The sequence below is a fragment of the Hippocampus comes genome, unplaced genomic scaffold (genome assembly GCF_001891065.2).
Source record: "Hippocampus comes isolate QL1 unplaced genomic scaffold, H_comes_QL1_v1.1 scaffold237, whole genome shotgun sequence".
Classification (NCBI taxonomy): Eukaryota; Metazoa; Chordata; class Actinopteri; order Syngnathiformes; family Syngnathidae; genus Hippocampus; species Hippocampus comes.
In genome coordinates this window covers 2049613-2060425 of record NW_017806159.1, presented here as the reverse complement: position 1 = coordinate 2060425, position 10813 = coordinate 2049613, and the positions used below count along the sequence as shown (strand labels likewise).

The following is a 10813-nucleotide window of genomic DNA, read 5'->3' as shown; positions in this document are numbered from 1 at the left end:
CAAGTGTTCAAACTGTCCACACGAGTTGATGTAATTATTTCAGATTTTTCAGGATGACACGGGCCACAAATAAAGACTTGAGACACATTTCAAAAGACCCGTTGACACTTCATAACAACAACAAAAATATGCAAATGGTCAAAATGATCCCAAGGCAACACATAACTTGAGACATTTGCAGCATATGGTCCCATTATGACCATGTGACGCAATCAACAACAAAAATATGCAAATGGTCAAAATGATCCCAATGCAACACATAACTTGAGACATTTGCATCATATGGTCCCATTATGACCATGCGACGCAATCGGTTGGAAATTCAGTTTTTCTTCCATATTCTTAGTATAGAAATATTTTAACTTTTTTGCGCCGGATGCATTACCAAAGCATCCATTTGCAGTATTTTAGCAATCGTATATCCCAGGATTTGCGATAGAGGATTGCATTTAAGACAAATAAGTAATAAAGTGCCCCCCACCCCCTTCCCCTGTTTTGTCTTGCTAGGTTCAGAATCTAGCACAGTTGAAATCCACATATCCAGCGAGCTCCCAGACTATGGCGATATAGATGCTGATGAAGAATCCTTGGGGACGTCAGGGAAGCACTAGCCAACATCACATCGCACTTAACTACTGCTGGTAAAAATAAAAAAACAAAAAAAAAAAAAAAGGAAAAAAAAACCTGTAGAACTCTTTAGTCTGTAGACACGACTCATTTTCTAATTCCCTTGTGTGGCCACTCACAGTAACCTTGAGAACATGATAAATGTGATGTCCTCCACAGTGACTCAAAATTAAGAGTTTAAGGTCTTTTCTACTTTTTAAAATGTGTTTTGTGATGTGACTATATTGCCCCTCCCAATCTTGTATTTTTGCACTTTTATTGTTATTAAATATCAATCCTAGTTCTTACTTTTCTAGTGGTGACTGAAGTTTGTTGTGCAAAGGCACGGCCAAGTTATAATGGGACCTTGTTGGTCATTTTTACGATTTGTTTTTGACATTCTAATATCAAAAGAAAAAAAAACATTTACAAGAATATTAGAACGTTGTAATGTCAATGTCACAAGGACATTTGAACCCTTTCATGCACCCTGTAATCTGATAAAATGATACGCTGTCCACTGTAGTAACCGCTGTCCCCGAAAGGGTTAAACTACACTGTAAAAAAAAATAAATTGCCGTGAACTCAAAATGTTAAGGCAACAAACTTTACAATTGTAAGTGGGGCAATTCAAAAAGATATTTTAAGTTTTGATCATGTGAAAAATGGTTTTCTCACATCATTGTGCTGACACTGTGCCATAAATGTCAATAATTTATATTCTAAAGTTGTTCCAATTTAAATTATAAGATTAGGCCTAAAATAATACAAGTTATGTTTTTGCAGTGTATGAATGAAGTCTAATTCAGCATAAATAAAGAAAATAAATATTTGAATCATGATAAAATTATCAAATAAACATTGTGAGAATAAAAGAAAAAAAACCTTTGCATGAACAAAAATATACAAGAATAAAAACAATGGTTTTTACAATGTTTCAAGGAGGGAAAAAAACATGGGGAAAAAGTTAAATTGCCAGACAAACTTCAAATTTCATTTTTGAAAGTCGTGAAGATAAAATTGTAGTCTTGCAAGAAAAACTTGATTTTCGATAAATATGCAATTGTATGAAGTAGAAAAAAAATATGAGTTATGACGTTCCCGTGAAGTGAAAATGAATGCCTTTTTACACACCACAGATAAATGCTGTTAACCTGCCAAATTTGGAAGGAAAATATTTTATAAAGATCAACTTTATAAAATGAGGCTTGAAAATGGTGAAAAAAATCAAATCAAATAAAAAAAAATCAAGTGTTTCTCTCTGCCCTTAATTGGCGTGGCCGTGGCTGCTAAATGCGGGCAACCACGTGCCACCCAGCTACTATCTGTCAATCAAATGCCACTTGTATGACCTTCCACGCTAGCGCCATCCCACACCGTTCCTGCCTGTCATGTTGGGCTTTTGAAAAATTTCCTTGACCTCACTCTTCCGGCTTCTCTCCTTCACATGCACATGACCGATGAAATTTATTTCAAAATATATATCAGAGTAGTCATTTTACAGGGGCTCTTAAGTAGTTGTACAAGATGTAGCTGGAATTTTGCAAGAAAATAAAAAAAGTGTATTTAACATCGCATTCCCTCATTGGATACAGTTCCTTTTTGGAAATCAGATTTAAAAAAAAAAAAAAAAAGACAATTGATTGCGCAAGTGTTCCGATATCAAAATAGAGTGATTTATTTGAGACACTGAACGACTTGAATGTTTTGTCTTGAAACAGGTGATCACACCCTGGACCAGGGTGCGCCAGAGACATAGTAATAGTTGCTGTCACAGCGGTTCATCCACATTGGCCACCAAACCCACAGCCCAATTTCTCAGTCTGACACAGACAATAATGGCTCTGAAAAAGTCAGAAAAACGAAGGACCACCCGTTGACATCTTATTGTGACATTTGACCAAAAAAAGATGAAAAAGGGGGGGTCTGGGAGAAAAAGTAAATGTCTGCCTTTCACTTCCAGCGGGGGGGAAAAAATCGCAGAAGCCACTGTGAGGAAAGAAAAAAAAATGCACTTCACATTGTTTGAGCGCATGTTGATGGAAAGGGGAAAGGAACAAAAGAAGCAGGGTGTGACGAGTTGAAAATGTGTCATTTGCTGCTAAATCCAGAAAAAAAAAAATTGGGATTGCATTCAGATTTGGATGCTTCAATAGAATTAGCTCGGGGTGGAAAAAAGTGGAAATGTTTACCCGCTGTAGCGGTGCGGTCCAATTAGGTGGGTGTGGCTTTGTTGAGCCCATTCAACAGACAATGCGAAGACGCAAGTGAGCGACCGAAGATGAAGGTGATCATTCCGTAAATTTTGCCGTTTGTGCCTTGACTGAAAAAAGACATTTTGAATTAAAAAGCGGCCTCGTCTCGGCCCATCAGCAAAGACCGCTCTCGCCATTAGTGAGCCCCTAACGTGACGTCAATAAGGTGGACTGTATATAAACATATATACACAGTATATAAGTCTGTGTATTAATCTAATTTACATATCTTTACATTCTTTACATGTACATCCAAAAAAAGGGCAAAATTCTCTTTGTAAACCACACTTTTTCCATACATTTTTTTCTTGTCCGTGTTGTTTCCAATTATTGAGCAAATTGGGCCGGTTTGGGAGGTTTGTAATTTTTTTGGTGGACTGGTGTCCTGGAACAGCACGCTCCACTTTTTTGCACTTTCAAGTCCATCTGTGGAGAGAGGATGGAGGTGGCGGCGGGGGTCTTCAGACGAGCCGTCCCCCATTGGAAGCGGGGCTTCGCCATGGTTGCTTACCCTCATCGTGTCTCCGCTGAGTTGCTGGGAGGAATTCTACAAGCCTTCTTTCCCGTCAATGGCTGCCTTTTGGCGTGCGTCTCAGTTAAGTCATCCTTCCTGCCAAGCAGCTGGACCGCAGAGGCCCGCCGCAGCAGGCGGGAGGGAGGGATAGATGGAGGAAGGGCAAATGACAGCGCCTCCTCACGAGATACCTCGTAAAACTCGGCGAGTCGGCGGTAACTCAGATGTTGTCTTTGCTGGCCTCTAATAGGGCTCACCGTCAACATGCGCCAAGTCTGACGGATTTAAGGTGCGCCGACTCCCCCTGCGGGTGGTGGGTCGCGCCTTCCTTTTTTATTTATTTTTTTGTTGTTGTTGTTGTTGTGCGCTCCAGTGAGGTTTTTTTTTTTTGTACTTAACTCCATCTACGTGCCACGCCCCCCCTCCAGGAGCAACGAGAGCATTTGCTGATGTCTAAAGAAGGCAGTCTGTTGCACATTCCAACGAGTTGCCGGCCAAGTCCGCTATTTCCGGAGGTCGAGGACACATACCTGCAGAGGGAAAAGGATTGTTGAAACGTTGTGTTTGACATAAAAAACACGTGTCCTCTGCTTATGATGAATTTCTGTTTGAATGCGCCATCATCTACTGTGAAGCAAAACAAACGCAGTAGTAAAGTCAATAATTGTAACCCCACCCCAATTCAGTGACACACCCTGCCTCAAAAATCTGCGAGCAATTGACACCTCAAGAAGTTTGTAAATCCCTATAGATTAGAGTTGAGGGGTGGGGGGGGGTATTGTGATTACCCCTCCCACCAATACAGCGATTGCATTTTAAAATTGGATTTCTTTGTTGACTTTTTATTTTTTTAACAAAGAAGCAATACATTAATATGCATTACAATAATTATTATACATAAATATAACCCTTTGTAAATGTTTCTTGTAAATTAGGCTTACTGTAAAATAAATACAAATATAAATGACAAACCAGAATGAATTGAATGAATGAATTGCAGCATTAGGCATTTGAAATTTAGATTTGATTAATTTTCCGGCCTACTATACATTTTACAAGACCGTACAAAGTACTGTCAAAGGGAAACTCCTCAACTCACTACAACCTACTTCCTTGGAACAAAGATACCACCAAATGGCGCCAAAGTGACACTTATTGTTTTGGTCTTAGCGCAGCAAATAGTTGGTATTTGCTGTTTGTGGGGTATTCACTGTACATAAATTATTTGAAGCCTCCAAGCTGCAACGAGAGAGGGAAGCAACTCCTTACTGTCTGTTATTCCCACTCCCTCTGGATGGAACTTTTGTCAGTGTAGTAGGACATGTCTTACTCCAGTGTGTGGGCACTTACTGAGCCATCTGATGCACTTGCACCGACTTTGTCCCCGGTGCTATTCCAGCACACTTCAAAGATTCCACCAGTACCTCTGTAGCTGTGCACTAAAGCACCGGTCTGAAAGGACACCACGAGGGAAAAAAAACGGAATGAGACGGTGCTTTGTGGTCAACCCTGAGGAGATAGGGCCATGGCCGAGACTCACCGTGGTGTTCCAAATGTGCACACATTTGTCAAAGGAGCCGCTGGCGAGGTGCTTGCCGTCCGGGCTGAAGGCCACACTGTAGACGGGCTCCTGGTGCTTGGTTAGTGTGTGGATGCAGACCCCTCGCTCGACGTCCCACAGCCGCACAGTTGAGTCAAATGACGCGCTACAGGCGCGAGGAAAAGTGCGCCAGAGAAAAAATACACCGTAAGTGGGGTTTTTTCCCTTATCCCAGGCAAAGCAGAACTGAAACAAATAAACTATTAACTGAATGGTGCGCTGGTTTACACGAGATGAGGAAGTTGTATTAGTGTGGTGCTGATGATGACAGTTTTATTTCCTGAGTGAATTATCAGCTTTTAGTGTGGGAAGTGGAACACAAGCGTGCACATGTGGGTCAGGGTGCACCACCGTGGGTCACCGAGAGTTACAAGCATTGCAACGCGTTGCCTGGAGTACGAGCTATGTGAAAGAGATTTCCCACCTGGCTAGCATGATGTTGGAGTTTGGATTGCTCGTGCCGGGCCCGGTCGGACTCCACTTGATGGTGTAAATCTCTTTACTGTGAGCCTGAAGGTCGTGGACGCATGATTCTTGTTTCATACTCCAAATCTGGAACGAAAGGAAGGAGACGTGAGCACAGAATGTCCTCCTCCCTTCTTGTGTGTGGTTTGTCTTTGAATCCCAAGACACAGCACTGTTCTCACCTTTAAGGTCATGTCGTCTGAGCAGGAGGCGAGCAGCATTCCCGATGGATCCCACTTAATGGCGTTAACTTCGTTCTACCACACACACACACACACACACACACACACACACACACACACACACACACACACACACACACACACACACAAAATGTGTTCGTTGATGATCATGGCTCCCCAAGGGCGTTATATGAGGAGTTTGCTGGAGTGAAGCTTCTTACAGTGTGACCCTGGAAGGTTTTGAGTGGCCGGTCGCTGCCAAGGCGACACACGTGGATGCACATGTCCGTACTGCACGAGGCAAAGGTGGTGTTGTTTTGCCAGTCCACATCCAGAGCTGGAGCTGGAGGATGTTGCAATGAACAATATGCTCATTTAAAAATCGCTGCTGCTGCAGTCCTTTCGTATTGTCCCACATGCAACGATCGAACACACTTTACCTGAGTGGAAGGGGAACTGCTGTTTGGCTTCTCCTGTGTGCGCGTCCCAAATGATTGTCGTCTGTGAAAATGATCAGATTAAAACAATGCATCATAAATCAGTGTGTAAATGTGCTCTGAGTTCAAAATTGATGTTATACAAGTGTAGTTTGCATGACAGTGTATGAAGAAAAAAAAAAAGGAATGCACCGGTGTCAATATTGTAAGTCTGTACTGAACTGTCATCCTAAAAAATGCTCCAATACTACGACACCGATACCATTCACCAGCCTGGCAGGCAGGTGGAGGAGTAGCCATATCAGATGTGTGGAAATACTTTGAGGTAAACTCAGAAGACAAAACCTTTAGCTGACTTCAAATTATGCTCTGCAAAATGGATGATGAACTTTGATCGGGCACACATAGCCCTGCAGATGCGTGCAAACTGCAAGTCGGAGCGCCGGACCAACGGACCAGTTTCATGAGCCCTTCACCCACTCACCTGTATTCTTGTGCTGCAATTCTTTTGACTAATTTTATTATAACACGTAGAAACTTCATTTCTATTTGAAATAAAATATTTAAGACCCATTTCCCACGTTGTCCAAAGTTGCTGGAGTACATACACGGTATGTATAATCCCAACTAAAAACGTGTTCAAGAAAAGATTGTGTTTTGGGTTTCTGAGGAATATTTCACGGAAATCAAATAACTTTTCATTGCAGGTACAAGATGTAATGACATGATCAAGTATGAGTGCTTAGTTACGAGCAGCGAGTAAGCTAATGCACGACATTATACTCGTCCTCAGCCTGAATAAAGAGGTACCGGGCCATCCCTCAATAAAACATGCTTATGTTTCACAGTTAGCTAAAGACAAACGGTATCCTTAACGACCTTATCTACGCCAGCACTGAGAATGGAGTTCCCCTTCTTGTTCCACTTGAGTGCAAATATGGGCCCCTTGTGCTGTCCCAAGGTGCTCGCCAGATTTCCTAGTGGATGAGAGCAATGTTGTGTTATTGCAGGCAGACACAGCATTCCCAATAAAAACACCAGCAAATTAATACCGGGTGAATGGCCCTGCCATAGCGCACAAACGAGAGAACATACCGTCCTTGGTCCATATCCTGGCAAAACCGTCATACGAGCCCGTCGCCAGGAGCGTCCCGTCGCTCTGTCGGGTGGAAAGACAGTGGTTAATCCAACGGGCTGATGTCAAAGAAGAAGAAGATGGCAGACGTGTGTGCGGAGGAGCTGGAACCCTACATTCCAGTCTAGTGAGGTGACGTCTTTGTTGCTGGGGACGTCCTGCCCACCTTCTCGGATACAATGGCGCAGCACCAGTTGGGTGGAGCTGGAGTTGTTGTTCTCGTTGAGGTTCCAGATTCTGGCGGTGGAGTCCCCCGAACTGAACCAAATACCAACACTGTTAGGGTTCATCATGGAAACCAGCCACCTCCTATCAGGGGCCGTTTCGGTTTTTCTAAAGCCCTCCAAACTTTACGAAAGAGATTCAATCATCAAATAAACGCTCATAAGTACATGGGAGGCCTCGTTTATGATGTTTCAGAACCGACAAATTTAGGTTACGACGCTACCCTCAAAGGAATGATGCTGCTTCCTAAACCAAGGACCCTCCTCCCCTCCTTTTGTGTGTATTTGTAGGTTTCAAGTTTTGGGGGTGTTACAAAACGGCTCTTCAGATTTTTTATTTCATTTTATTTTTATTTCTGCGTGGTGGTCCGCATCAAATCTTATAGCAGCTCATCCCATTGGTGTAAACAGTCTGAGCAGTGAATACGTGTTAGGAAACAGGCAAGGACTGCAACACAAGGAGGCATTACTCGTCTGCTCCCCCCCCGCCCAATTCAGGTCAGCTTTGTTTGTATCTCACACACACACGCACGCACGCATATATGCGGACGCATACACGCGCACGCACACCCACACATACACACACTTACACGGGGCCTTACAGCTTACCCTGAGGCCAGCAGATCACTGACAGGGTTCCAGGCACAGATGAATACTTCCGACTCGTGACCTCGCAATACTGTGGCTTTGCTGGCGGGTATCTCCACGTCCACATCCATCTCCATCGACTCACAATGGTTATCTGAGTGCACAACCAAACGGAAACACATGAAATGTGAAAAGAGGACTTTTTTTTTTAAAACTGGAGCATGTGTATGCTTTTTTTCGTTAATTGTTAGTATGTGTACATGATGTCAATGTGGAGGATTTATCCTTAAAACAACCCGAGTTTTCTAAAAAGAAAGTAAAGCCTCCCTCACAACTAAACTTCCTCTGCTGCCGAAGCCTTGACATTAAAACCCCCAAGTCCATGTTGACACAATCTCTCTCTCTCTCTCTCTCTCTCTCTCTCTCTCTCTCTCTCTCTCTCTCTCTCTCTCTCCCCCCCTCTCCATCTGATCCACACCTCTCAGGTTTCACTAACACATCAAGCACCAAAGTGCCAACGATAGCACATTCTGCAGGGATCGTATTATTTGCCACTCCTGTTCTTCTGAAGAGGAGGAATTGGTGAGGCAGTAGATAACACAGCATCCATCCAAAAATATACAGATATGAATAGTAACCTCAATCTCCTATTATCTCAGTCCACATTTGAATGGATTGTCTGTGAATGCTATGCATTGAAATAAGGAAGAAAGTACAATTAAAAGGTAAAGACTATTTTCTCCTGGCTTCCTCCTGCAGCATGGATGAGTTCGCATGGTACACCTGATCAGGCTTATACTTTTGCTGTGTCAGCGGGATGGCTGACAGCTGCATCAGCGACAGAAATAACATGACCATCTGCACTCGCCAACAAATGAAAACACAACATCAACTACTGTACACACACGCAATATGAGCAACGTTAAATTCCTCTGGGTACAGCACATTTATTATAACTTTTTTCACCATGGCCATTCTTTGTCCCTCAAAAAATATTTGGATCACTTTGTAGGGTCTTTAACATACTCATGTTGTGAGTGCCGTTCTCCTCCCCGTTGATGGTGGCATCACCATTCTTTGGCGCGTTGGACTGGTTGCCAGAGGTGGAGGCCGCCATGGTGCAGGCGGCCTGCTGCTGGGCCAGCTTGTCGCGGAAGGCCTGCTGCCGCGTCTGCACCACGTCGGGCATCACGGCGTCGATGAGTGACAGCGACTCGATCGGCCGTCCGTCGAAGACCGTTCCGTCCTGTCGGTGAAATATCCAAAAGCGTTGGGGGCGAGACTCATGGCGTGAATCTCCTGTGATCGAACAGACGGAAGCGACAGCAAATACTGTCTCACCTCATTGATGCTAATTTCTGCCTCCACATACTGGAGCCCTTTCTGCAGGATGGAGATGAGGGCTGCAGGGGGCACTAGTGTTCCATTGATGTTGGACTGGCTGATGTGGCTCTCAATGCCAAAGGTGAATGCTGAGTGGGAGAAACCTGAAAACAAGAGTCATATTTATCAGTCCCATACCTTCCTCAGACCCAGTTACATAAACATGTATAACATTCTGAGTGTTAGTGAGACTGCGAATTTCTACGGCCCTTATTTAGAGCATCTTTTGATGAGAAGATTTCTTTTGGGCCACGGTCATTCAGGCTAAAATGGTTTCCCTCCAACGTTTGTGTTTCGTTACACCAAAGCGTGCAGATTTGTGTTATGTGTGGAACAAAAGTCAGAAGAGGCACCTCCCAAACCAAGTCACACATAAGATGGACCTTCATTGGAGAGGTGCTACAGTACATTGCAGTGATGTCCTGCCAACCTCTGAGGACTGTACATAATTTGAGTTTTGTGCTTTCGTTACAAAACCTTTTCAAACAGACTAACAGGGAGGATTTATTCCTTAAATTCATTGGAAGTTACATTTTATATGGCAGTTTAACCACTCCCCTGATCGTAACAGCTGTGAATCAGCCTACTGTGCGCTCCACACAAACTAGTCAACAGTATAAAGACACACCTTAGCAGCAAATGTCAGCCACAATGGACTGATGTGCGAAACTAAACTAACCTTACTCAGAAAATCTATAAAAAAGAGCTCATCATAAAACGGTAGCAGCATAGATTTCAATCATTTGTCCAGATTCTATGAATTTTGAAATGTGTACTGACATTTCAAAACAAATGTATGCATTCTATGAATGATTGAAGCATATACTGACATTTGAAAAACATTATTTTCAGTAAAATCCATTCCAAAGTCATTATGTGATTCAACACATGTCACATCGCATGAAGCAATACACTATAGTAGGGTACAGTGATCAATATGGTGTATATTTATTTTTGCAACAATTTAATTTGACTAGAAGAAAAAAAGACTTTTTTTCTGTATGCATATTCACAATTCTCAATTGCAATCCACGGCCCACATTCATGCAGTATTTTATAGTACAGCATGTAAGGGTTGCAGCTCTATTTTTAGAATTGAGTATTCTACCGATCAGCCGTTCGATTAACTGAATAGCTTGAAAAAAACTGTTTTTGCATTACTCAACACAGTCGGATATGCAAGTCAGGTGCCGGTATTATTTTTGTACATTGAGGGTGGGTATCCTCCCCAGCATTAATTTAAGTTATTGGTACTCGTGGAGTCTCACGATACCAGCCACCGATACTTAAGGCAAAGAAAATCTGTCAGTCCTCGAGTACATCCTCCCTAGCAATAGTTGGCGCTATACTATGGCAGTTTGACACATTTGTGAATCCATCATTTGATTCAAATAGAAAAGGTCTTGCATTACCTCGTGTCGGTG

The 10813-nt window shown here is 42.9% G+C and overlaps 2 protein-coding genes across 2 annotated transcripts in view; one reads left to right on the top strand and one right to left on the bottom strand.

Annotated features, from left to right (window-relative positions):
- gpr143 (G protein-coupled receptor 143) overlaps positions 1-914 on the top strand; it is a 7555-nt gene extending 6641 nt beyond the window's left edge. Inside the window, exon 9 of the mRNA XM_019895380.1 lies at positions 508-914. Within this exon, the coding sequence (XP_019750939.1) occupies positions 508-611 (104 nt within the window). The 3' untranslated portion in view covers positions 612-914. The remainder of the gene's footprint in view (positions 1-507) is intronic.
- A 1346-nt stretch (positions 915-2260) lies between these two features.
- Positions 2261-10813, bottom strand: part of tbl1x (transducin beta like 1 X-linked) — a 29734-nt gene continuing 21181 nt past the window's right edge. Inside the window, exons 3-15 of the mRNA XM_019895368.1 lie at positions 9348-9493; positions 9033-9252; positions 8028-8160; positions 7311-7452; positions 7155-7218; positions 6939-7036; positions 6063-6123; positions 5844-5965; positions 5623-5697; positions 5400-5527; positions 4916-5081; positions 4726-4827; positions 2261-3905 (exon numbers count right to left, since the gene is read on the bottom strand). Coding sequence (XP_019750927.1) covers positions 3879-3905; positions 4726-4827; positions 4916-5081; positions 5400-5527; positions 5623-5697; positions 5844-5965; positions 6063-6123; positions 6939-7036; positions 7155-7218; positions 7311-7452; positions 8028-8160; positions 9033-9252; positions 9348-9493 — 1484 coding nt within the window. The 3' untranslated portion in view covers positions 2261-3878. The remainder of the gene's footprint in view (positions 3906-4725; positions 4828-4915; positions 5082-5399; positions 5528-5622; positions 5698-5843; positions 5966-6062; positions 6124-6938; positions 7037-7154; positions 7219-7310; positions 7453-8027; positions 8161-9032; positions 9253-9347; positions 9494-10813) is intronic.